Source organism: Phaenicophaeus curvirostris, chromosome 1, assembly GCF_032191515.1.
Source record: "Phaenicophaeus curvirostris isolate KB17595 chromosome 1, BPBGC_Pcur_1.0, whole genome shotgun sequence".
NCBI lineage: Eukaryota > Metazoa > Chordata > Aves > Cuculiformes > Cuculidae > Phaenicophaeus > Phaenicophaeus curvirostris.
Window position 1 is genome coordinate 142,908,080 of NC_091392.1, and position 27,570 is coordinate 142,935,649.

General features: G+C 39.5%; 1 protein-coding gene across 1 annotated transcript; it reads left to right on the forward strand.

The window, feature by feature from the left end:
- Nucleotides 1–239: 239 nt before the first annotated feature.
- On the forward strand, nt 240–27,505 carry TMEM182 (transmembrane protein 182). The gene is made up of 5 exons (XM_069876783.1): nt 240–587; nt 978–1,077; nt 2,377–2,475; nt 14,400–14,537; nt 26,333–27,505. The coding sequence occupies exons 1-5, from the start codon at nt 447–449 to the stop codon at nt 26,554–26,556; spliced, it is 702 nt and encodes a 233-aa protein (XP_069732884.1). The 5' UTR covers nt 240–446; the 3' UTR covers nt 26,557–27,505.
- The last annotated feature ends 65 nt before the right edge of the window (nt 27,506–27,570 follow it).

Here is a 27,570-nt window from a genome sequence, read left to right on the forward strand (position 1 = left end):
AGTGTGGTTTACGTAGATGGGCAGAGCTGTGGCATTGCATGCAACTCCATTGCCATCTCCACTGATGTTGATGCACCAGCTGCAATAATATTTCAAGTCAATCCCTGATTACTTAGGGAAGGTCAGCTATTTCTGACTGGCCTCGCCCAGACAGAGCAACAGAATGAACCTCTGCCATCAGTGTCCTAAAATAGAAGGTTCTTTTCATCTGTCAGTCTTGAATCAGCCACATGGAACACAAATTAGGAGACACAAGTCGACTCACAGGGCATTGGGAAATACAGGCAGAAAGTCAAAGGAAGAGAAACTTCTCCAGATATGAGCTGCATTCTCCAAACAGCTTTTTAGTCATTTTCCCCCCAAAATTATTTATTTTACTGGTTCTTAAGTAATTAAAAAAAAAGTGGTTCCTTTTCCTTTTTTTTTTCTTTTCAATAATTTCAATAATGAAACTGAGTGTGGGGATATTTTTTGGAGGCTTCTTTGCAGCTCTGGGAGTTTTTCTTTTTTTGCTGGCATTTGGAACTGATTATTGGCTTCTAGCTACAGAAATAGGAAGGTGTTCAAAAGCGCCTGAAGATGCTGGGGTTAGTACAGACATTTTTATTTATAATGAGAATTATATATGTAGGATTCTTGGATGTGTTTGTTTTCTAAGAACTTAATTCATATGGACTTTTGAATATGCTCATTTTGACCTTCTGGAGGCTTACAGGACTGCTTCAAAACCTCTTATAACCATTGTAATCAACTATAAAATTAATTCATATTTTGTGATGCTGTTGTTGAGAAATTACATTCTTTCAAAGAAAGTATAACTGTTCAGATATACTATAGCTAACGTAATATTCAGACAAGCTGTGCTTCATTATGATGATGGTGTGTTTTACCTCAACGTCTAATTTCAGTTAAAATTTATACTTTGAGCGGTTTAAAAATTGTAAGACAATGGCTTCTTCTTTATTTTTTCTCCATAGGGAGAACAGGCCACTTTCCATCATGAAGGTTTCTTTTGGAGGTGCTGGTTTAGTGGAAATGTAGGAGAGAATAATTCCAGCATGTGGAATTTCTGGTATAGTAAGTAACTTTTTCCTTTTATGTTATCTGTAGTAGTTCTTAAAAATGTTGTGGGTTTATTTTCTGTCTTATTCATCACTGGATTTCATATGACTTCTTTTGTGATCAGGTTCTTCAGCTACCCTAGAATAAATTCTTGACAAACCTTTTTGTAATCTGTACTAGAGGAAACCCTGGGACAAAGTCATATGTGTTTATCAGCTTACACTGTGAGTGTTATTGCTGTCCTGTTAACTTGAGTCCATTCGTCTCGGGACAATATTTTGCCACTTATTGTTAAACAAACTGTTTATTTCTGCAACATAAAGAAAAATAGCTTAATGGTTAGAATAGTCCATATATTTTTGCTAGGAGAGTTTCTCCAACTAGTGCTACAAGTAGGTTAAGGAGGCCGTGGGCAATTCCATCTCCAGAACAATTCCTCTACTAAATTCACAGATGACTCTTGGCTCTCTTTCACTATATGCCAGGATTCTGGAAGATCAGGTGGTATTTTACAACCAGAATCTTCCATGAAGATGATACCAAGCTTCTTTTCCTACCTCTGAGGTACAGAGCTTCCTCTCCTTAGTACAATATTTCTACAATTCTTGTGAAAAGCAGGTGCCATCATACAAATCTGACATCCATAGCCTATCTTTTACTAAAGATATTGTTTGGGCTCAGGAAGCAAATGTAATATTCACTGTAGTTAATTTCCCCTTGTTAATTTGTCTGGAGAATTCTGCTGCCAGGATTCTGAATTTAAATGTGGTTTAAGCTGTAGTCAGCCATTATCTTCTGCAAGGAAGAAGGTGATGGTTTATAAGCATTTAATATAAAAGATGAATTAACCCTTCTCTGGGGATATTGCTTTCATAGACTAAACTCATATTTGTGAGATTGTAAACTTTCTGAAGTAGCTTGATATTTTTTGTTGTTCTTTCACAAGGGAAAAAGTAATTTCCTAGGTTTGTTTTTTTTGCGGGACATGCAACAATGAGACGGGCATAATTAATCCTCACAAGAGAATGATATTTATGCCTATAAAAGCATCTGTATGCATTGCATATAAATTGCAATGTGCCTTCAGGAAGGCTGCTTTACTGTTCCTGTAGTACAAATCTGTGTTGCCCTTTAAGGAATATCCTTGGCTGGATATCAAGAATTGTATCTCTTACCAAACCAAATCTGCTGTCAGCTACAGCCTGGGAAAGAACCTGGAATCTTGACCTCAGTTTACCCATTTACAGAACAGGCTTAAAATATTTTATTGTTAAGGCAGTATAATATTAATCGTTAGCTTTCTTTCACTTTTAGCTAATCAGTCACCTTCTAAGAATTGTACACATGCTTACCTGTCGCCATTTCCTCTTATCCGAGATGAACACAATTCAACCTCCTATGACTCTGCGATCAGTAAGTATTTTTTTGTCTGGAAATGGATACATGCCTATAGTTTCAAGAAAATATTTTGGGTGCTTCAGGATAAAACAGCCTTAACTCTCCACACAGTATAATTTATAGAGTTTTGGTGCTTCATACTTCTCATAATTTTATAATATGCATATTTAAGCCACTGTTTAGAAAAGCACTTAAATAAGTGCTTGGCTTTAAGTACGATGGTGAAATGGCAGTAGTTTCTAAAGCAAGAACTGTTTCCTTTTTTTGTGCTTTTTTAACCAAACGAAAAGTGCCTTCCTTGGGTTGAATACATTAGACAAATACTTCTCATGTATTCTAGTAAAACTGTTTTTTTGTTAAATAAATAATCACATGTGGAGATATTTTGCATTTTTACTTTATGAGGAAGGCGGAAAAAGGTCTTGATACTGCCTAAGTTTATTCAACTAACTCAGATATGTTACATTGACCACTGTATGTGCCATCCTCTCTCCATTGTCCCTTTAGAGAGCTGAGGCTCTGCAATTACTCTAAACAATGTGTGCTGTACACAAATAATGTATCCTAAGATTGTAGCAATGGACAGTTTTGTTTTCTGAGCTAAGCTCTTTTAAAATATGTATTTTTCTCTATAATAGTTTAAAATAATTACTATGTTAAACTGCAATATTAACATTAAGCAACTCTGTGCAGTAACAGGGATAAATATGTATATATATTAAAGGTATGCAGTAATTGAAAATATTATGTTTGAATAATGCCTGGAAATCTGTTTTTATAACTCCACTTAAAAACATTGATCACATTTCGTTGGATCAAGGGCTTTATGCAAATATATTTGAAGTAAATCACTTCTGATACGTATTTCATATGACTCTAAATAACCAGCAATGCGTGGATGCTGCATATCTCTGAGCCTGCTGACTCAATGATTAAGTGATCCCTTCCTGTCCTGAAGCTATAATTATGCCTTTGCTAACTTTGAAGCATTTTCAGAATCCAATTTTTGTGATACAGATGTGAAAACAAAATTATTTGGACTGATAGTGTTTCTGTTAATCTTTAGAAATATTGAACTGTTTGTCCAGGCAGAATTCAGACCTCACCATTACAAGCTCTGATCTGTAACTTGACAGCACATCTAGAACAGTTTATCATTCCATTTGAAAGTGGAAGAGTCTCCAGCTCCTAATAATCTAGACAGAGTTTATATTCCACTGTTCACTCATACATTCACAAAGGATCTTTGAATTGTATTGCATGATTACACAGAAGTGGACAAATAAAGAATAAAGAAAGGAGAAGGAATATCATCAAAAGTTTAATTAATTTTAGTTAATGTTTGCTGAAAGAACCACTGCTCAAATATAATTTTCCTATCTATATTTCATATTAGGAGATTAAAAATAGACAGAACTGTGCTATAGATGCTGGCCCAGGTATAGCATATTCAGATCCATTCCTGCTATATAAATAGATACAGTTGGATTGCTTTTGAGCTCATTAAAACTGAAGAGGGTGTTTTTAAATGTCTCCAGTTCATTTTCAGCATCCAAGCTGAGTTATTTACTGGAGCAGGTATGCTTCTTCAAGCCTTTTTCACAACTTTTTTTGAAGGAGCTTATACCACGATCTCTTCTGTTAGTTGAAAACTCATTTCTCCTTCAGTCTAGTTTGAACCATGCCCATGATATTTGGCAAACAAGTTTTTAAAATCTTGCTGCAACTGCAGTTGCTAAATTAAGAAATACTAGAAGGTTATCCTCCTTTTCTTGATTCTCAATGGAGGAAATACTTCTATATAAAAAACAGTGACAAAAGCCCTAGGTTTGGCTTTATGAAGAACAAGATTTCATCAAAAATTTGAACATCCATTTGGCTACACCTAATACCTTACACCAACTAAAAGTAGAACAAATGGGCACCAGCAGAAGATTGATGTTATTGTCCCTTTTTTTGGTTCTGCTACTGTTTCTCGATACAATTTTACCATTTTCATGGCTCATACCTTTTTCAACATCTTTGCTTTTGAGGATTAAAAAAAGAAATCTTCCACACAGGTGTATGACTGTGTTTTTAGCGAGTCCTTCAGGTCCTATTTTAATTAGGAGTGGATAAGAAGAAATATTCTCTCATCTGAAAAACAGTTAGCTTGCTCTTTCATAGGAAATAAGCAGCTGAATAAAAAGATTTGAATTTCATTAGAAAAATAAAACGTGTGTACAACACATTTCTTTAACTTTCTGTTAACAGAACTGTTAGTTTTCGAACAAGCAAAACGACATGATTTCTTTTACAGAAGGGTTTAATAGACTTTGTGGCATTATCAGAGGAATTAGGATATAACTCCAGCCCCTGGTGGAAACACAAATGTGGTTTCTTGGTGGACTGCCATGTTACCATCCAGTTAGAAGGGCTCAGAAAAAGATAAGTTTCCTCAAGAACATAAAATATCTGATGATGATTTTTGAGTGCAGTTACTGGGCCAAATTACATGGTGATGTTACTCCTTTGGATTTAGTATCAGTAGGAATTTGGTTCAGAGCTTTTCTGAGACAGAATTCAAGAGAGGTTCAATTTATCCCCTCTTAGCTTATTTACATCTTTTTGTGAGTCTTCTGGTGTTTATGTGGTAGTTCACAAAAGACTCAAACAGTTATCTTCAAGTTTAGTGGTTTCGTGCACTTTCCAAAGTTTTAGACCAAAGGTTTCGTTCATCCTGCTGTGCAAACATAGACTATGAGCTCTTGATGTCAAGAATTACAGACTTACATGGAAATGTAAAGACAGAAAAGCCTACAGTGATGCTTATCTTTGGATCTGAATGCCTGTTTTAATGTCTCAGGTTTCTTTTCATCATTACTGTCAGGGTCATTAACAACTTCGTAGAACCAGACAGAACTGCTTTGAAATTACTGCTTTCTGTACCTTTTAATCACAATTATATTGGGTTTATTCATTCACTAATTCTTTTAAATATCTGGGCAGAGTGGGGTGGACTTCACTTCCCTGCAGCGTAAGGTGTGGTCAACAGCTCTGCTGACCATCATTTATGGGTCATGTGCGTAAAGAAATTTGCAGGCCACATTATTTATCTTAACCTGAAGCAGGTATCTGAATGAACTCAGGGAAAGCCTGTTCCTAGTGACTCTTTGTAATGGAACAGTGGTTTATAGTGACAGCTATTGTAGTATGCAGCTTATTAAGCAGACTTCAGCAGCCCCTCATTGTATTGCCAGCGCATTCATTTATATGATGATTCACAAACATATGTGCAACAAACTACAAGCTAGGAATAAAAAAAATGAAATGAGCCTATATAATAGAAGTGCCAGTGTAGTGCCTTCTACGTTCTAAAATAAACATACATTTGTATAATCAGATTGGTTATTTCATCAGGCTGTTTTGAAAAGATAATAGTATAGTACTTAAATAAAAATTCCTTGCTAGATAGATTAATGTATGCTGTCATATCATTAGGTCCTTTACACTGATATTCAAGGACTATCACAAATTTATAAAACTCTCTTTTACTATAGGACAATATTAGGCTTGTTTTTGAAAAAAAGGAACAAAGTCCTTACTCATATAAGTAGTCCCATTGGCTATAGTGAGATTATTCCTAAGAAAAAGAAGTGTAAGATCTAGCACTTACTGAAGTAATTAATTTTATTTTTGAGTTTCTTTTTTATCAACTTGATTTGGAAGTAAGCAATAGTTCCTTAACTGCTGTAAACTGCCCCAGCACCTTCTGAAGCTAAATTGGAAGCCATTTAATGGGGCCGCACTGACACAATAGTTTAATACTCTGACTTGTAGTTGCTGGTACCTCTGTTTTCAGTGGTCATCAGTATCTTATTTTGTCCAGTACTGGGCACAGTGCCAGCGTTTGATGTAGTGCCTAGTATAGAAAAGAGTACAGAATGTTTATGGGATTGGAGCAAAATTCTGGTTCAGCAACTATTACATCTTTAATGGTGTGATCAGATTTATTGGCAGGTTTGTTACTGGGTTGAAATTAACATAAAGTAATATTTTTTCTTCCCTCCTTCCAGTTATGGGTGGTGACATAGCACAGCTCAGATGGATCCAGTCAATTAATACATGGCTATGGCTCTGTCGCTGGTGCTACCACAATAACTTCGGGTTTTTTGATAACGGGATGGCCTACATGGCACTGGGACTACAGGCTTCAGAGAGATGGGAGCCACCTTTCTCGGAGGATGAGGAGGGTGTTTGCCTAGGAGCTTGCAGGGCTTGTAGATAGGGCTTTAAACTAGATACGAAGGGGGAGGGGGACAACATCAAGCTAGCCTGTAATGAGCAGTGGAAAGTCCGGTGTCAGGGATCAGATCTTAGGGAGGATACTTCTCTAAAACACCTTGTAGGTAACCAGGGATCCACTGGGAAGATGATGCAACCAGCAGCCCAACTGAAGTGCCTTTACACTAACTACGAAGTTTGGGTAACAAGCAGGAGAAGCTGGAAGCTACCATGCTACTAGAATGTGATGATCTAGTTGCCATCACAGAAGCATGGTGGGATGAATCCCATGACTGGAGTGCGGCTTTTGACAGCTACAGGCTGTTCAGAAGAGACAGACCTGGAAGGAGGGGTGAAGGTTTGCTCTCTATCTCAGGAAAGGGATAGAATGTGAAGAGCTGTCATTGAAGAGTAGCCACAAACAGGTTGAGAACTTGTGGGTCAAAATTAAGGGCAGAAGAACCAATGGGAACCCTCTGGTTGGTGTATACTACAGGCCACCCGATCAAGGAGAACCAACTGATGAAATCTTCTTCCTCCAGCTACAGGCGGCTTCACACTCGCAAGCTCTCATCGTACTCGGGGACTTTAACCACCCAGACATATGCTGGAAAAGTAGCTCAGCAAGCTGTAGGCAATCCAGGAGACTCCTGGAGTGCACTGAGGATAACTTCTTAGTCCAGCTGATAGAGACCCCCACTTGAGGAGATGCAATACTGGACCTTATGGTCACCAATACAAGTGCACTCATCAGTGATATTAGGATTGGAGGCAGCCTGGGCTGCAGTGATCATGCACTGGTGGAGTTCAAGGTCCAGAGGGATATGGGACAGGTGAGGAGTATAGTCAGGACACTAAATTTCAGGAAAGCAGACTTCCATCTCCTCAAGGAATTACTTGGTAGGATCCTCTGGGACGTGGTCCTCTGAGACAAGGGAGTGGAACGGAGCTGGAAAATATTAAAGGATGATTTCCATAAAGGGCAAGAGCACTTAGTCCCTGTACGCAGAAAATCAGGCAGGAAAGGACAGAGAATGGTGTGGCTGAATTGAGACCTGCTGGTTAAACTAAATAAGAAGAGGGAACTGCACAGGCAGTGCAAGTAGGGACAGGTAACCTGGGACGTGTATAGGGATGCTGCCTGGTTGTGTGAGGATAAGGTCAGGAAGACCAAAGCACAGCTGGAACTAAACTTGGCAAGGGAAGTAAACACTGCCAAGAAGGGCTTCTACAGGTACGTCATCAAAAGAGGAAGGTCAAAGAGAACATACCCCCACTGATGGTTGGAAATGGTGATCATGTACCAACAGATGAGGAGAAGGCTGAGGTACTTAAGATCTTTTTTTGCCTCAGTCTTCATTTATAACTGCTCTCCTCACCCCTCCTGGGTCGTGGGACAGCAAGATGGTGACCAGGGGGATAAACTCCCTCCCCCTGAAGAGGAGGATCAGGTTCATGACCGCCTGAGAAACCTGAACATTTTTAAGTGTATGGGACTTGATGAGATGCATCCCAGAGTCCTGAAGGAATTGGCAGATGTGGTTGCCAAACCACTCTCTACGATATTTGAAAAGTCATGGCAATCAGAAGAAGTCCCTGGTGACTGGAAGAAGGGTAACATTCTGCCCATATTTAAAAAGGGTAGAAAAGACAACCCTGAGAACTACTGACCTGTCAGCCTCACTTCTGTGCCTGGGAAGATCATGGAATAGATCCTCCTAGAAGACATGCTAAACCACATGGAGAATGGGGAGATGAGCAGCACGGCTTCACTAAGGGCAAATTTTGTATGACCAACTTAATGGCTTTCTATGATGGGGTAACCACATCAGTGGGCACAGGTGAACTGATGGATGCAATCTATCTAGCCTTCTGTAAAGCCTTTGACATGGTCCCCCACAACATCGTCCTCTCTAAATTAGACAGATATGGATTTGATGGGTGGACAGTATGGTGGATAAGAGACTGGTTGGATGATTGTGTTCAAAGAGTAGTGGTCAATGGCTCAAAGTCCACATGGAGATCTGTGACAAGTGGTGTCCTTCAGTGGTCTGTACTGGGACCAGTGCTGTTTAATGTCTTCATCAAGGATATAGACATTGAGATCAAGTGCTCCCTTAGCAAATCTGCAGATGACACCAATCTGAGTGGTGTAGTTGCCACGCTGGAAGGATGGGTTGTCATCCAGAGGGACTTGGTCAGGCTGGAGAAGTGGGCCTGTAAGAAACTCATGAGGTTCAAGAGGACCAAGTGCAAGGTCCTGCACCTGGGTCAGGGCAATCCCTGTTATCAGTACACGATGGGGGATGATGTGGTTGAAGAGCTGCCCTGCAGAGAAGGATTTGGGGGTGCTGGTTGATGAGAAGCTTGACATGAGCCAGCAGGGTGTGCTTGCAGCCCACAAGGCCAACCGTATCCTGGGCTGCATCAAAAAAAGCGTGGCCAGCAGGGTGAGGGAAGTGATTCTGCCCCTCTATCCCTCTCTTGTGAGACCTCATCTGCAGTACCATGTCCAGTTCTGGAATCCTCAACGTAAGAAGGATATGGAGCTTTTGGACTGCGTCCAGAGGAGGGCTACAAAGATGATCCGAGGGTTGGAGCACCTTCCCTATGAGGACAGACTGAGTGAGTTGGGGTTGTACAGCCTGGAGAAGAGAAGGCTCTGAGGAGATCTTACAGTGACCTTCCAGTACCTGAAGGGAACCTACAGGAAAGCTGAAGACGGACTATTCATAAAGGCTTGTGGTGATAGGACAAGGGGGAACGGGTATAAACTGGAAAGGGGCAGATTTAGACTAGACATAAGAAAGAATTTCTTCTCTATGAGCGTGGTGAGACACTGGAACAGGTTGTGAAGGGAAGTTGTGGATGCCCCATCCCTGGAGGTGTTCAAGGCCAGGTTGGATGGGGCCTTGGGTAACCTGGTCTAGTGGGATGTCCCTGCCCATGGCAGGGGTTTGGAATTAGGCGATCTTTAAGTCCCCTTCCAACCCTAACTATTCTGTGATTCTATGATTCTGTGATTCTGTGATTCTGTGATTCTGTGATTCTATGATTCTAATCTAGAAAATATCAGCAATGAAATCTGAAAAAAAATATTGTACAGTGAAATGTTAGCAGTAGCCTATTTCTAGGGTAAAAAAATGCTCTTATGTAATACAGTCACATAATTGTCCATGAGAGATTGTAAAACAGTATGTTTACTATGGGAGAACTCACCAGACACCAAGCAGTCATAAAGGAAGAAGTATTTAAAAAGCGATATATTCATGCTGTGAATATTGTATTTGTTTTACTGTTAAGGTTATTAAAGAAAAATTATTACTACTAAGGAGTAGTAAAGGGTACTGAGTGAAATGGAGAGAAGATTTGTAAGGTTTACTGTTTTGCCAGGTGTACATTCTACACTGCTGCTGAAATTCTGTGATCTTATTTACACTTGTTTATCTTCAGAGTAGATTTAGGGGAGTTCAGGCACTTGACCTTTCATTGTGTTTTATATTGTGTCTGGCATTTTGATACCTCTTGTCAAAAGCATTTTTATATCTCTTACATTAAATAGAGAGGTAAAAAATGACATGTTCAAGAAACAATCCTCAATCAAATCACAGGAAGTGTTCACTTTAGGATGTGAGCGTGTGGGTTAAAATTCAAGGCAACTTTTCCAAGTCATTTTGCCTCTCCTTAGTCATGTTTGTGCAGCATTGTATTCACATATACTTCAAAAAGTTTTTCAGCTTTGTAGTGCTTAATAATTTGTATTTGGTATTGAATTCAATATTGAGTAGCTATGGGGTTTTTTTGATAGGCCATAGAAAATGTATGGGCTGAGATTTTAAAACACTTGAAGTTGACAAGAACAATAAAAGGTGTGGTTTGGTTCCATGAGCTTGGCGTCAGCATCTACAGTTGTAGGTGGTTGTTGTATTGTGTCATTAGCTAACTTCTTCCTCAATAACCCGTTATGGAGCTTCTGAGGTGTGCAACAGAGCAAGCATACATCGCAGATGACACAGCTGTTTGACTTTGGCAAATATATTATTGCTTCTCTTTCATATCACGCACCAGTAACATCTTAAAATATGAAACTGTGGCTTCATTTTATAATAAATTCTGGGATCTATTATACTAGAAAAAGGAGCTTTTGATAGTTTCCATCCATATCTCCCAAATGTGATTACTTACTCAAACCTAGATACTTCTAGTTTTCAGATGATGTGGAAGTCTCCAGATGAATCTAAATGAGAATCTTAAAGGAGGAAAACAAGTAGCAATACAAAATTACAGGTCATTCTGTTTTGGAGGAATACACTCCAGCTATAATATTCCCACAATATACAGGCTGAACAGTGCAGAGCTCCAAGACAAGCATATCATGTGTACTCCTGTTTTCGTCTGTGTACTATCTTATTTTTAAACTTGCCTGTCACTGCCAAGGCAAATGTCCCCATGAAGGAACAGCTTACCAAGACAAGTTACAGAACCTTCTGTTTAGCATTCTTGCAACAGAGAGTAATGGTATCTAATGGTACAGAGAGGTTTACCTCAGACTATTTGGTAGCACATTTTTTTTTTTTTCTAGTGTAGGGAATACTTGGAATAATGCATGTACTTGTGGTAGCTAACTCAAATATATCTGTGAGGTACCATGCAGAAGCAAGGATACTCCTTGTGACCTGGACCAGAACATGGGCTATGTTATGGACAGCCTTAGTGAGACTTGAAATGGTGCAAACTTGTCTTAGCACCTTGTATAGATACACTCAACTATTATTTCTTGAAACAGACTGCTTGAATCCCCTTTTCATAGAATATAAAGAAGCATAATTCAAAGCAGCATCTCCTGTTAGTTTTTTTCTGTCTTGGATCACCTTGTTCCCAGAACAGCAAAGTCTTCAACTTGAAGAGTGAGCCCATTCTTAGGAAGTGTTAATTTCAACCAGCTCTTTTGTGTTCATCTTTTGATTCCAGATAAAGCTAAATTATAACAGTAGGGCTGCATAGTAATTTTGAATGATTAGCTATGCAGGAACTGATCTTGCCCATTTAGGCAGAGGAGATGGGAAATGTGGTCTGAGGAAAAAGGGTCTGAATATGATATAAGTCAAGCCTTCTTTGCAGAAAAATGGTTGCTTTGTAACTCCCTTACTAAAGAAAAAGTCTGAATGCTCTTAGGATGTTTCCTCAGATCTGTGCCACAAATGACTTTAATGACTTACTGTCTTGAAGATTAGAGATAGTCTTTTACTTGAAAAGTGGAAGATCTGGGATCATTGCAGACTTTTTACCTGTCAACTCAACTGTATTTTCAAATTGATGTTTAATGGCAGACTTAGCTGGCTAAACACATATTAGGATCATCAGAATTTATGATTCTTTAGAACAAATATTTTTTTCTAGAGAAATAAAATGGAATCTATTTCAGGTGATAGTTCAAATCAGTATTTCACATAGAGTACATAAAATAGTTATTCTGTTGGAGAACAGAAACAGCTTTTCTCTTGTATAGTTACAGAGAGGTTTTAAAAAAAATTCATCAGTTACATTTGTACTCTTTTTGTGTTCAGTTTCCAGGAATATTTGAAGAAATCAAGCTTTTCAGACAAAATTTCACTAAAAGCAGACTTCAAATCTTCCTATATAAAAAGCAGATAATGAAACTGTATACTAATTTTGTAATGCTGGAGAAGCTTGTTTCCTCAACCATTCAGAAAATAGAAACACTGCTGTATGACTTAGGTGACTGACCATAATGATATGAACAAAGCTTTTTCAAGGTTCATTTTGGTCAATGTGTCCTATTATGTAGCATGACTTTGAAGTACCTTGGGCCATCCATGTAAAAGAGCTGGGTGGTTATAGACTGATTTAGCAGTATTAGGTTTTAAATGAGGAAGTAATGTCCCATGGACTTGGGGACTGCAATGAAGCTTAGCAAAGTAGCCCCATGAGTAAAATTACATGAAATTGCTTTAGAGACCCAAGACTGAAGGACTTGGAGATTTACCTTTCTAGGTCTCCATTCACTGCCCATTTGCATGAAGTGAATCACCTAAGTCTGTGTTTACTTTTAAAAAAGGTGCCTAAATCCCTTAAGAAGTAGAGTACTTAAAGCAGATCACACACATAACTGCTTTGCTGAACCACAGGCTGATTTCTGACCTACTATTTCCATGTTTGTTTTTTTTATATGTGACAAGAAGACTTGTATTAAAAAAAACAAAAAACAAAAAACCTATCTGCCAGTTACTTTCGGATACACTGATCCTTCCAATACCCAAATCTGCCGTTATGTGTGACACAAAATTATGTCTATGAATGTTTGCCTGGATTAAAAAGGGTATTATTTAAAAAGTGTGGCTAATGTCATGTGGTGAAAATAATCTAGCTGATACATTTACAAGGCTGATAGAAGGAAGATAGCGTATACTTTAACATAGATTAAGGTGGTCAAGTTAAAAACTATAGATTTTTGGAACACATTAGTGGGAAGCACAAGCTGATAATATCTAGTGCACCTTCAGATTTCAGATGAGAGCAAACCCGAATTATTCTGGAATAGCTGGCTGCATGAATTTGAAATTTTCAGGATATGAATGAATATAATAGTTGCTAGTTGTGTTATGCCATAACAGTGAGTAGGTGCTGTCAAACGATAAGTGGCAGTTTCTTTTGTGATTCACTTTTCCTGGCTTGCCAGCTGGCTTATATGCTTTCCCTCAGTTGGGTGGAAATGTTTTTCACTGACTGAATTGTCAGTGCTTCAAGATTTTCAGATCTGATGATGGAAATCTTTGCAACTCATAATTTTACTAATGGGTTGTGTTAATGTACCAATTTTTAAATTCATGGGAGAAAATTTATGTCACTTTTGTAGCATTTGTAAAATGATGACTTTGTTAAATGGATGTGCAATTAGCCAGCTAAAAAATAATTGTTAGAAAGACTCTTTTGGCCAGAGTATGTCACAAAACTCTCGGCTCATTTATCACCAGCTGCATCCATTAATTCAGCACTGTTTGGCACTGTCTAACATAGGCTTCTGAGACATCACATTTTAAGTTTGATAAAATACAAAGAGCTTTAGAGCAGGAATAGTCTGTTTAAAATACTTAACTTTTTCAGAAACCTGGGGTTTTTTTGAGTTGTCCTCCCTCCTGCTTTAGATGTCCATCTTTTGAATATGATTATGTGCAAGGAGAATTATCCAGTTGTAAATTGCAGAGAACTTACAGATTGCTGTTGGTGATATGGTCTGAGCACTGAGAATGTCAAGATGTTGCAGGTCTCTGCTTCTCCCCCACAACTTCGGTAAAACAATTGTATCCTGTCAGTCCAATCATTTATCCCAAAGAATCATTGCTACAGGTTTTATGTACCATTTTCTAAGGAGTATAATTTTGGTCAAGTCACTATCTTACAAGTCACTGCTAAATATTAAGCAGACTTAATTCATGGTAATCTCTTTTCCATGATTATCAGATATGGACTGGCATTCAAACCTAATTTGGTCCACATGATATATAATGTATATGCACAATAGAATGAATGTGTAATTTGTTAATAAGGCAAGTGAGAAGACAAGAGGAAAAGAAAAATCTTTGTCAGCCAAATATGTCACTTGTTTAAAGTCTACAAACTTTTGTATTCTTTTTTTCCTTCTTCCCTTTCTCTAGTTTATCGAGGTTTCTGGGCAGTTCTTATGCTCCTGGGAGTGCTCACTGTTGTGATGGCTAGTTTCATCATCATCTGTGCAGCTCCTTTTGCAAGCCACATTCTGTACAAAGCAGGAGGAGGCTTTCTCATCATTGCTGGTGGGTATACTGTTTGCTCAGTCAATTAAATAATGGAAAGGATGAGATATATCTTCCATTTTCCTTGACTGAAAACTGTATTAACCATGGTTAAAAGAAAGAAGACACATATGCTTCTACCCTTTGGCTTGTGGAGTGCCTGCCTTGGAGACGATTCTTTCCACACTTATTTAGTCATGAAACTATTCTAAAAGCTACTTCGGGGTAAGATAAAAGCAATCCAGGACAAGTCATGGAATTACACTGCAATTCCAGTCTACATTTTTAGCAGGAAAAAGAATGCTGTCATATAGGATCCTCACAGAGCTATAGCTAAGGAGCGAGTTTTTTTAATCAGTGACACAAAAGATGATTATGGTGGGCACAAAAGAAGTTGGAAGACAGAGCACATTTGCATGACCAATATAGAAGAAATTGTTTGGATGTGATCGAAGTGCACAGAATAGTTGTCACATAGTAAGTGGGAGCTCTAAACCTCTGTGAAAGAAAGATAACTAACTGAATTCCCTCCATCCCCGTAACCCACATGTACTATGGCTATGGAGGATGCACTCTCCCAGGATTTGGCTGTTAGAAGTATCTCTCTGGAACACTGTTCTATTAACCTTGGAAAGTCTGGGAAGGCTTCACACCGGTGTGTAAGATACAGTTGCGTGTGATGTAAAAGGTAGTATGTGCTCAATCAGATTTCTTTGGATAAAGTCTGGTGAGAGGCAGCCCTGTGAAAGTGGTGGTTTTTTTACAGGGTAGAGCCACTCCTATCAGAACCAGAAGGCCTGTGCTTTCTTTCTGGTTTTGTTACTGACCTTTTGACCTTGCCTACCCACTTTAGTCACAGCTCTTCATGCGCAGCTAGTGATCATTATTGCCTTTTTAAAAGACCCTCAGTGAAGTGTAGGAAGTATTTTATATTTTTTTCTGAAAAAAAAATCCTGCATACTTGCGTTTGATCCCTTGAGAATTGCTGCTCCACACTTTAAAAAGTCATAAAAATATATTCATAGTCTAATGGAAATCCTAAGATATTTCAGTGCTTTTTGTCACTAATTTGCAGGGTAAGAGCCCATGCGAGTTGTGCTCTGTTTCTGCATTTGTAATCTGTGCAAAAACCGCTCAGCTGCCATGAGAAAGCAGCAGAGGCTGTCAGAGAGGAAAAGGGCACTTGAAAGACACCAGGAACTGATGTGCAGGGGATGCGAAGTGACATGTGTGTTCACTGAGTCAGTTCATCTGCCCTCATTTAAGCAGGAGAAAGTTAGAGGCCCAAGTCTGCACTAGTCTCCCTTGGCTTCCTTAGGAGGCCTGTAGGAGGCAATAACATTCATTGGCAGTCAAAACAGTAGGTATGTAAGAAGTTCCCCCAGCTGGGGATTCATTTCATCCTGAAAGAGGGGCCTAATTGGATCAGATGAATGTGCTATGGAAGAAACCTACCCCTCTCTTTCCTTTACTGAGAGAATCCAGAGAGACTAGTTTTTTATGTGTGTGAAGTTAAATGTGCTTTATTATCCTAGTGTGTAACCTTGGGCCCATCTCTTTACCCCTTTCACCTTTTGAACCTATAGAGCAGATTTTCTTCGAGGGAAGACCTGATGTTTTACTGTCTATACATGTACTATCTTCCAACTTCAAGACTGTTCTCAGTCAGGGCTTCAGAGGACATTTGTGTTATTTTTACTTTTACTATTATTGGTGTTGAAAAGCATAGATATTTAGCGAAATTTTGCTATGATTTGCCAGAATGTAGTAGTGTTAGCAGAGTATAGGACCCTGGAGCAATTAGGCTTCCACAAGACATTTTGGCTTGAGCAGGGGGAGATGGTTCCTGACCAAGCTCTTCCGTACCTACTTCCAGGCTCATCAATAGGGCAGGTCTGCTTGGTGAAGGTACTTACTATAAATATCATTATCTGATCCAACACTTCAGATCACCCTCAAAAACGTTAAAAATGTTTGTTGCTCTAAGCTATTCTCACAAGTACTCCTGTAGCCAATGTGAGGTTTTAATTATATCATGAATTAAATTCATGCTGGTGGGGATGACCATACTGACATATGGAAGACCTTATAAATACTTGGCGTTGTCAGTATTTAAAGCTATATACTGTGGGATGTCTTGAATGGCAAGACATCCTGTGGTGTTACTGATCAACAGCCCATCGTGTTAAACAAAGAGTAGAAGTGGTTCTTAGCCCCAAGGATTTAATAGCCTGGAATTGCTCTCCTTCTTTCAACAGAAGTTCCTCACAATAGTTAATATCCTAAATCTAGGGTAACTTAGGGGCAGAGCAAGATAAGGCACAACCTGATGCAGAAGAGGAGTGTTTTAGCCTGCCTCTAGGAGGCAAGGTGGTGTGCTCTACTGTGTTGCCTGCTGCCTTGACCCTTTCCTTTATTCATCTCCTCTAAGACTATCAAGCCTGTTAGTTTACTGCCTTCCAAAGATAAACAGGGTATCAAAAGGGAGAGCAATGAGAAGTAGTACATATTTACCACTCATACCAATGTGTAGTCAGGATGCAGCCAGGATGTGCATCTGTTTAAACACAAACCTAATGGGAAAATTTAAAGTTGTGATGTGACATGGATCACAGGTGAGGTTAAGAGTTCTTGTAAGACAGAAACCAGCATATTGAAGTAAGAAAGGAATTATATACATTGTTTTGAAAGGGCCTGGATGCTGTCTTACCACAAAGTTCAAGTATCACAGAATCACAGAATCACAGAATAACCAGGTTGGAAGAGACCCACCGGATCATCGAGTCCAACCGTTCCCATCAAACACTAAACCATATCCCTCAGCATCTCATCCACCCATGCCTTAAACACCTCCAGGGAAGGTGACTCAACCACCCCCCTGGGCAGCCTGTTCCAGTGCCCAATGACCCTTTCTGTAAAGAATTTTTTCCTAATGTCCAGCCTAAACCTCCCCTGGCGGAGCTTGAGGCCATTCCCTCTTGTCCTGTCCCCTGTCACTTGGGAGAAGAGGCCAGCACCCTCCTCTCTACAACCTCCTTTCAGGTAGTTGTAGAGAGCAATGAGGTCTCCCCTCAGCCTCCTCTTCTCCAGGCTAAACAACCCCAGCTCTCTCAGCCACTCCTCATAAGGCCTGTTCTCCAGCCCTTTCACCAGCTTTGTTGCTCTTCTCTGGACTCGCTCCAGAGCCTCAACATCCTTCTTGTGGTGAGGGGCCCAGAACTGAACACAGTATTCGAGGAGCGGTCTCACCAGTGCCGAGTACAGAGGGAGGGTAACCTCCCTGGACCTGCTGGCCACGCCGTTTCTGATACAAGCCAAGATGCCATTGGCCTTCTTGGCCACCTGGGCACACTGCTGGCTCATATTCAGTCGGCTGTCAACCAACACCCGCAGGTCCCTCTCCTCCAGGCAGCTTTCTAGACAGACTTCTCCTAGTCTGTAGCACTGCATAGGGTTGTTGTGCCTCAAGTGCAGGACCTGGCATTTGGCCTTGTTAAACCTCATCCCCTTGGACTCTGCCCAGCGGTCCAGCCTGTTCAGATCCCTTTGCAGAGCCTCCCGACCCTCCAGCAGATCGACACTTCCACCCAACTTAGTGTCGTCCGCAAACTTGCTCAGGGTGCACTCGATGCCTTCATCCAGATCATTGATGAAGACATTGAACAGGGCTGGACCCAGCACTGAGCCCTGGGGAACCCCACTTGTCACTGGCCTCCAGCTGGATTTCACACCATTTACCACCACTCTCTGTAGAGTAGTAGCTGTTATACTGCAAGATATAGTAAACTTCTGAGAAAGTAGTAAGACAAGGTGGTTGTTTTGTGGAAGATTGGAAAAAAAATAGGAAGGTCAGTCACTTTCCTCCTTACATATATCTTTAGAGAAAAATATTAGATGAAGCAGTTTTACTGTCTGCTATTGGACTGAAGTATCTGTATCTTCTTGCAACCTTAACTGATAAATTATATAGCAGATAAAAGTTTTGCTTCAGCTAAAGAAAACAGCTTGTAGAATGGTCTGCTGTGCCATCCTAGGGTTCAGAGAGCAGCAGAAGAAATTCTTGTAACTGGGATTCATGCCAACCATTTAGCCATCCAAAAACTAAGTGTATGAACCAACTAGTTAAACTTCTAGTGTCAGTTTTAAGAAACACACTTTCAGAGGGACAATTCACCTTACCTGTGCTAAGGCAGGTAGACTTGACTTCTGGAGGAGCAATGGAAGGACCCTAAACAGAGAACCTGAGTGACATAGAATAAGATTAGGTTGGAAAGGACCTCTTGTGGCCATCAAGTCTGACCTAGCTTTCCAGGCAGGGCTGGCTTCCAAGTTAGATCAGGCAGCTCAGAGCCTTATCCAGTCAAGTTTCAAAAATCTCCAATAATTGATATTCCACAGCATATTTGAGAACTTGTCCCATTTTGACCAGCTTCATTGTGAAAAATGTTTCTTTAACTTCTATCCACCTGAAGTTGCCTTGTTGCAGCTTGTAACCTCTGTATCTCATTCTTCTGGTATGCACGTCTCTAAAGAGTCTATACATATTGTCTCTGTCACTCCATTTAGAAAGATGGAGACTGTTTTCTGCAGACTGTAAGTCCCAGGCTCGGTTAGCCTCTTCTTACCAACCATTCCCCTAACCATCTTGATAGTCACAACCTTACTATTGCTATCTCTCTTTCACTGGGGGACCTCAAAGTGGACATAATATTCCAGACATGATGCCAAAAGTTCTGAGTAAAAGGAGATAATATTATTTCCAAATTGCTGATGCAGCTCTGTATGAGCTTAACTTTCTTTTCTGCTAGACCTGCTTGAACTCTTTCACACTGAGAGGGACCATTCTTGTGCTTTAAGGAAGTTTCCTGTGAGTAATGAACAGTCTTCCTGGGACCCTTTGCCCTTCAAGGCATCCCTTGTTCTTCAGGGCAGCCTTTGCCCTTCAAGGCAGCGTCCTTTGGGATCCTGCCTACCACTTCTCTCTGAACAGGCTGAATTCTGTTCTGCTGAAGTTCCAGGTTTTTATAATCTCCTACTCACCTTCCATATTCCTCCTAGGATACCAAACTTTGCTACTTCAGGGGTATTATAATCACAGCATGAACTTGAATTCTTCCTGTGTCATTCCTGCACTGAATTAATTAATTCATGCATTTAGACGGGCTTTCAGTTGTGCTTCTTTCTCAATGTAAGTGAACTAGCCTCTCTCATTGATCTGTCCTATGCATATGCTCTCCATTCCCTTCCCCCTGCTTACATGGAAGCTCAGATGTCCATCTGATAGACCTTGCCTCTCCCTAGAAGTCCTTCTACCTCAAAGAGGGTCCCATGGTCACAGAAGCCAAAGCCCTGCTCTCCACACTAACAACCAAGCTAGGAGCTGATGCAAGTTTAAACGAACTTTTGTACAGTTATCCTTTGAGCAGCAGGTTTGAGACCATCATCACCTGGACCCCCATGTCCTTACCTCTCACTCTCAGAGCCCTGTAATTATCAAATCAAGAAGTCAAAGTCTCTCTGCCAGCATCGCTGATGCCCATGTGGATGAACTGCAGAGAGTCTCCAAGGGCCAAAGGGAGCCTCAGAAGCCTCTACACAGTGTTGCATATCTGGGGCCCAGAATAGCAGTGAACCTACCTACAGGCCAGTTCTGATGTCTGGTCTGTGGCTGAGTCACACACTTTTCTTTTCTTCTTCCAGCCTTAAGAAAGGCTGTTCACTTCTCTTGAGTGATGTAGCTGAACTATCGCAAATGGAGGGGTACAGACAATTGTTAGTATTAGTGGCAGCTTACTGACTAGTAGCTTCCTTTATGACACTATGTAATCACATTAACTACCTGAGGCTGCAGGTAAAACTACAGATGCTACATCTGTGGGGAAGAAGTGCATTATCAGTTCAACGATAACACAGTCAGTGACTTGAGTGCTGTGGTTGCAGCCTCACCTCATTGCCTACAGTATCAGGTGATGGACCAAAAGTAGCTACAGTAGTGCAGGTGGTAAGAAGCCTTATAGTTGCTTCAAAGGTCATAGGAAAAGAAGGGAAAACTGCCATAAAATAATTACATAGTGCAGCCTTCAATAAAGTCCATAATTGCATTGGGCTTTCTGCCTGAATAGTGGGAAAAGCTGTCCTCTTGTACTCATGTCAAACAAGTAAGCCTCCAGGATTTGCACAGAGCATTACAGAATCACACCCTAGTGAAGAACCAAGATTTGAAGAACAAGTATGACTGCTGCTTCCTGCCAAAAGAGTGAAAAAAGCTGATATTTTATTTCCAGCTCCTAAATGAGGACAAAAGCTTGTCTTCAGAACTATATGCCAAGTCCCATAACTCTTAAGTGGGATCCTCGGCATGAACTTCAGAGTGGAATGTCAACCATGCTTTTTAAATAAAGGTCATGAGAGGCCAAGGTAGGTAGTAGAATCTGTAATAAGGACAGAAAAATGCAGTTGAAAAAAGAAAATACACACACATAACATATTTTCCTCAAGTGAGATAAAGAGTTCTAAACTTCTAGGCACAAGTAAAAAGCTCACATCATTCTTTCCAGCACCTGTTGTCTTGGTGTCTGCATAGTGAAAGATTCATGACATAAACAACCATTCACCACTGACAAGTGAAAGGCATTTCTACGTGGGAAGAATAAGTACTAAAGGCCAGCAAACTGCTTCTTGAATTCGTAGACATTTCTAAAGGTTCTGTATTCTTTCCCTCTGCAATATGCACAAGTATTTGTTTGAAAGAAATTCAAAAGGATAAATGGAAAAGACAGAAAAGAGTGACCTCAGAGAAGTCCATGTCTTATCACACTGCACAGAGCTGTGTATCAAACATGTGTGTTCTTAAAAAAATCCAAAATGGGAAAAAAAAAAGAAAAAGGAGGAGGAGGGAAGTATTTATTTGTCTTAATCTCTCTCAGACATATTTCATGTTCTAGGAATAATTTCCCCAGTCATTCCCGATTCATGCAACTGTTGTTTTATCTTCTGTTCACTAAAAGGCAAGGGCAAATGGACGCTCGTACACTATGCAAAAGGTCTAAGTGCTGAAAATGTAGAAATACATCATAGCACACATTATTCCTAAAAATATTTGCTTCATGAAATTGTGAAGGTTTTTTTCATCCTCAGTAATTTTGCCTTGGAGCTTGGCTGTGGGAGTTCACGACATTCAAAACAGTCAGTGCAAGACTGCAGGAACAGATTTCCCAGAATAATTATATATTTGTTCTAGTATATTTTCCTCCATAATGAACAGGCATTCCTGTTATACTTGTAATGAATGCTTTCACAGCTTTTACTGGCATGACTAATATTCTGAAGGAAAGAGACAAGCTAGTGAGGCAAACTTATGGATACAGAAGTAGAATGGAACAGCAGTAGTGTAGTTATATGAATAGAGGAATACTCCCCATTGTCTTCAATAGGCAGCTTAACTTTATCTAAGAAAATACTCTCCAGTGGTTAAAGAGTCTTGATTCTGACCTCTCTTCAGTTTTCCATGGGCTCTGTCGATGGTTCTGAGTTACTAGTGTTCCAGAGACTGTACAACATTCTTCAGAATCAAGTCCAAATCTTGTGATTGAGGATGAGGTAAAGAAATAGGCTAATCTGAAACTTTTTGCAGTATACTATTTTCTTCAAAAACAACATATTCCCTATATAGAAATGGAGGAAATGAGATTTCACAGTGATGGGAGCTAGCTTAAAACACTTGGGCAAACCAAGATAGATGATTGCTTAGTAAGATTTTGTATTGCCTTCGGTTCAATGCCTTCCCTTTTTTTTAAGTACGCTTCACTGAATGGTACTTCACTGACTGGTATAAATAACCAAGACAGAATGTTGCAGAAGTAGTGTAGATTTATGCACAAAGTAGAAGGATGGCAAGGCAGAAGACTTTTATTTATTAGCAAGTCTGTTACGGTATGTGTTATGTGCTAAGCAAGCTAGCCTTGGCTTTTAGGAGCAAAACACCTTTGAAACCCAGAGCCAAGAGCAAAGCTTGGACACTTAGAACCTCTGAATATCAGGTTACTTGTTTCTGTGTCTCATTTTTCTTTCTACAAAATGGAGATAAAGCCATCTTTTGTTCTGTATTTTTGTAAAAACCGTATTAAGTGCTAGCCGTATTAAGTGCTGATTGTTATTTGACATGACTGTTACAGCTCATAATACATAAGACTAAATTGATATCTTGAGGCCAAAATATTTCGCATGTTATGTGTAGAATGTGAATTTCACATGCTTCGCAGTCCACTGAACAGATTGTACTCTGTTCTTGATACTGCTTTCTGTTCAAACCTTTCTTGAACCTTTACAATTCCTCCATTTTGTTAAAATAAGGTGCACGAACATGAAGCCATATAATCTGAAAATAAACAGTACTCTTTTGGAATCTAACAACCAGATAAATATTTAAGCTCCAGTAACCATTCATTAAGCTCATAAGTTGCCTTTGAATCAAGTATTTTGATTCAGTGTGGCTGCCAAGAGGAAAAACCTTTCAGTCAAAGAGACTTGCACACATGCTTGAATTTAAGCACAATCTGAAGTTCTTAAATGGATAGGAAGGAACTAATGCCTTTGGCCCTAAACATCAAACATTTTAAATAGGTGCATTAGTGATCATAGAAGTACAAGACCTGCTTCCCTGCTCTCATTGCTTCTAATGTACTCTAGCATCTTAGGAAACAAGACCAAAGAGACAAAACAGAGGGTCTGTTAAGAAATGCTTCTGTTTTCCTTTTCTTGTCTGTAAGCATTTGTAACATAGAGGATCTTCAGTAAACTCCTGTGAAAGTGCTTAAGTCCCATGAAATTGTAAGTATGTGAAAATTAAAGAAAAGGAGCACTAATGAATGAAATGCTGTTGGGAGACAAAAGGGCATGGTTAGTTTTTACTTAGCCTGATTCTACCGTTCAAGACATTTCTTGAATACACTAAGCAATATACCTACTAATTAGCCTCCATTAGCAGATAGTGAGAACCTTTAAATACTCCTTTAGTGCCTTAATTAACAAAGAAGGTTTACATATTCTCCCTTTCTTTTTCTTCTCGTTTAAAGAAGGACATTTATCTCTGCTTGACATGCATTTCTTCAGCAAATTTCCATACCCAACAATTTGCCACACGCAGGTATTAATAGCTTGTTGAGAAATCACGCAATGGATTTTAGCACCCCTGAAGTTGTTTTACTGCTGGCAGGACTGGCTTGCAATTTTGCACCTAGGTGGAGTTTGCTCTAGTTTAACTAGCTAGAAGATGTTTCTTGAGACTGCCCAAAGAGCAAGGGGTGCCCATTTTGAGATTAAAGCCTTTCTGACAGAGTCTTGGTTTAATGGCAGATGCTTCTGACTAACTGGGCTCCATAACTTTGTGTCTGCCCAGGGAGTCAGAGGTCAAAAGCATTCCAGATGTGCAAGGCCTGATTACACTCACCTGCCACTACAGTAAGGGAATAGACATCAGTACTTTTTGTGATTATTATTGGTTTGGACTAAGTTTGCCCAGATGCAGAGACTAGATAGAAGACTACAGATATTTGAAGATGTACATGCACAGCTATCTGAAGAGGTAAATTCCAATGCTCCACATAGATTTTGCCATTTTATCAATGTATCTTTCCAAATCCTTGGGCTATATTTTTTTTATTTTAATTTTGAAACCCTGAACAAACTCCATGTCTTTAATAACTCCATTTATAAATTTTCCCTTGAATATTTTTACATCAAAAGTTACTACCTCTGTTTGGTTCTAATTTTGCTGTGTTGGCCATGTTATCTGTAGTCCTTAGATATTCTGTCATAGGAATCTTCTGCTCAATTTGACTTATATTTGGAGAGTCTTCAATTTAATTTTTCATTCTTTATGTCTAACTCTAAAGTGACCCTTCTCTCTAATTGTTTAACCAGTTGTATATTGAATACAATTGCATGCACTAAATTCAATCAAAACTGAGTTTTACTTAAGCAAAATACTTTCAAAATAGAATTTATGCCTTCTAGAATTGTGTTGGGTTTTTTTTAAGCTTTGCTATAAATTTGGGCCCTAGCAAAAAATGTAGTCCTGGAAGAATGTTTCATAGACAAGAAATGTGTCTGTGTCCTTCTTTATTTAGTTCTTCTCCATTCTTTCAGCCTCATAAAAAATTGCAGGTCCTTTGGGATTTTCAGTCACATTTTGATTATGCCTCAGGTTAACTGCTCCAGCTCATTTTTGTTGGGCTTGAAAAGGTAGTGCTCATAAGCATTGCACTGTGAGCTCTTATCTGTCAGATGTTCAGGATGCCCAGAATGTAAAGCTATTACATTTTGACAATAAAGTACCAACAAGAATGTCACTAGATCACCAATTTAAACTGCTGCAGCTAACCTTTCTGATTTTTCCTGAAGCAAATGAGGAGTGATGACAAGAGTTGCTCCTTGCTAAGTGAGTAGGAAGGGCAGGGGAAGGAGGTGGTGAGGCAGCATCTCAAGGTGGGGATGGGAAACGGTAACCATGAAAGATTACCAGGACAGTTGGGTCTGGAAGCAAATGCCTGTCCATGGGTGCTTACAAAGTGCATTTGTGGGTTTGGCCATAAGGGCTGCACTGCAAGTATTTAGGAGGATGAGGAAGCCACCAAAAATACCTTTTACTATGTGGCTCTACAACATCTAGACTCAAGTTTGGTAAAAAGTATTCCCAGGAGTATACACTCACTTGTGGTTTTAATGAGACACCTAAACATCCTGGGATAAAAACATGATAGGGTGGTGTCCCCTAAATATTTTAATGTTGGAATAGATAGTCCCGCTGCTGTAACTGCTGTGACAGCTGGAGCTTAGGGAATAAGTGGGTACAGGCTGGAGCATGCAAAAAATTCAGACTTGTGCCCTCAGTTTTCTAGCATATCTTCTGCTGGAGCATCTGTGCTGCAGGCTTGCATTTCTCAAGTGTTCACATTCCTCTAAAGTGAAATGAAATATTAGGAATACAACTGATGCTTTGGAAAGTACTTTCTTCTTATATCTCCTTCTGGCGTATAGTAACAAAAGATTAACAAAGTTTACAGGGATATGCGCTGCTATTACTATCATGTATAAACTTTCCAAAGGCCTTTCAGAGGAGTGGTTGAGGAAAGGCTGTGAATTATGTGGTGGATTAATTCCAGGAAACTGTTGTATCCAATCTGAGGTTGATACTAATAGCCTCCTTCATAGCTATTATTTCATTGTTATTGGATTTTGTTCCTATACCAGGAACTTCTTTTCTAATGTGGATGATTTTGCACTAAATACATCTGAATTTTTCTGCAAAACATTTGAGTAGAATACTCTGAAGGCAGTATGGTCCAAACAAAGCCCTTTTCATAAGAAAAAAGAAGTAAATATAGAGAGGTGAGTATGACAGAAAGATTTTCCACCTCTTTCCATCCAAACAAACCATGATAGAAACAAAGTCAGAGTCTGGGAAACAAAGCTAGATAATTTTTTCCAGGTTGTTCAGTCCTGACTCCCGTCCTTCACGCTCCCTTGCTTCCTGGATTCAAAACAATAAACACCTGCCTGAATTTTGTCCTTAAACACACCTGTGTTTCAGTCTACCTACTAAACCCAGATATATCCTTTTTAGTGGGAGTACACCTTTCAGTGCCAATCAGAAGCAAGATGTAGGTAGTGCTTGTTAGAAGATGCTAAAGGCAAAAAGTAGCCAGTGATGCATTGTACATGGGGCCTCAGGCACTGATGGGTTTCTAGGTATTACAATAAATGCACCCAGCCTTTGTCTCACTCTCTGATGTTAAAAAACACTGTTTCTTTTTCAGGTGTCTTGTTTTCACTGGTAGTCGTGATGTATGTCATCTGGGTCCAGGCGATGGCTGATCTGGAAAACTACACGAACATGAAAAGAATGGATTGCCCAGACTTTACTGTTTATGTACGTTATGGCTGGTCTTTTATGGTGGCTCCTATAGGAGTATTTTTTGCTTTATTAGCAGGAATGTTGTTCTTGTTGGTAGGGCGTGCCATTTATTTACACTCAGACTAGTCATATACTGCTGAAGGAAATAGAGGAATCCTAGTGAAACTTCACGGCTGTTGTTAACTGGAACACAATTTTGTACATTATTACCATTATGTTAATCCTAAGTGTGCAGGAAGACTTCTGGAAGTTCTTCTGTTACTTGTTTAAGGGTAAAGGACACAAAAAACAATACATAAAGAAACCACCTGGAGTCCCAACTAGATGTTTTTAATTCTTTAGAAAATACACACACAGTTCTCCGTATTGTACTATTAGCAGTGTTTTTGCAGTTTTGCAGGCAGGGGAAGGCAAAAATTTTCTGCAGCCAAAAGCCCAGCATCAAGTGGGCCAAATCAACAATTTATGCATTTTCCTTTTAGCGTTTACTTTGTGCTTCTGCTTGTGGAGAATGGTACAAAGTGGAGGAGAAAACGAATATTCAATCTACCCCCTCTCCTGTTTTCCACTATTTGCCTTAGCTTTAATACATGCAAACATGTCTACACTTTATAAAAATAGAGTGCAGTTGTTCGTGCAGCACCCATGGAGAAAAGATGTGAGAGAAGACAATTGCTGTGAACAGTGACCTGGTGCTAGTCCATACGTGTAGCAGCTTGACTGTTCCTGTTACCTGTTTCTCCTTTCTGTATGCATTTGAAAGCTGTATATTCTGTATTCTGAAATCTGTGTTTGTTGCATGATTCTGTAAGCCAAAATGCTGTAGTTAAATCACTAACTGAAGTTATGCCAAAATGGTACTTTGAATTCTAGCATTAATATTTTAATCAAGTTTTAACCCTTTTATTTTTTGATGGAATAACTGCCTCCTCCAACAAACATTTTCCTGGTTGTGTAAAATGACTTGTTTATTAAAAAAAAGGTTTATTATGAAGGCCACATCTAGGACATAAAAATGTATGTTTTATATAGCCTTGATTTGCCCAAATATTAAAAATCTGCTTTATAGTCCAAATCCAACTTGCCTACTAGTCATCCCAGGGAAAGCAATGAGCCTAGCTAAAACAACAAGGGAGATGG

Bases quoted from the DNA above. Each gene is read 5' to 3' on its own strand.
- TMEM182 (XM_069876783.1), top strand. From the start codon at position 447: ATGAAACTGAGTGTGGGGATATTTTTTGGAGGCTTCTTTGCAGCTCTG. The intron at 588-977 runs GTTAGTACAGAC...TTTTCTCCATAG, and splicing joins AAGCGCCTGAAGATGCTGGG to GGAGAACAGGCCACTTTCCA. The intron at 2,476-14,399 runs GTAAGTATTTTT...CCCTTTCTCTAG, and splicing joins CTCCTATGACTCTGCGATCA to TTTATCGAGGTTTCTGGGCA.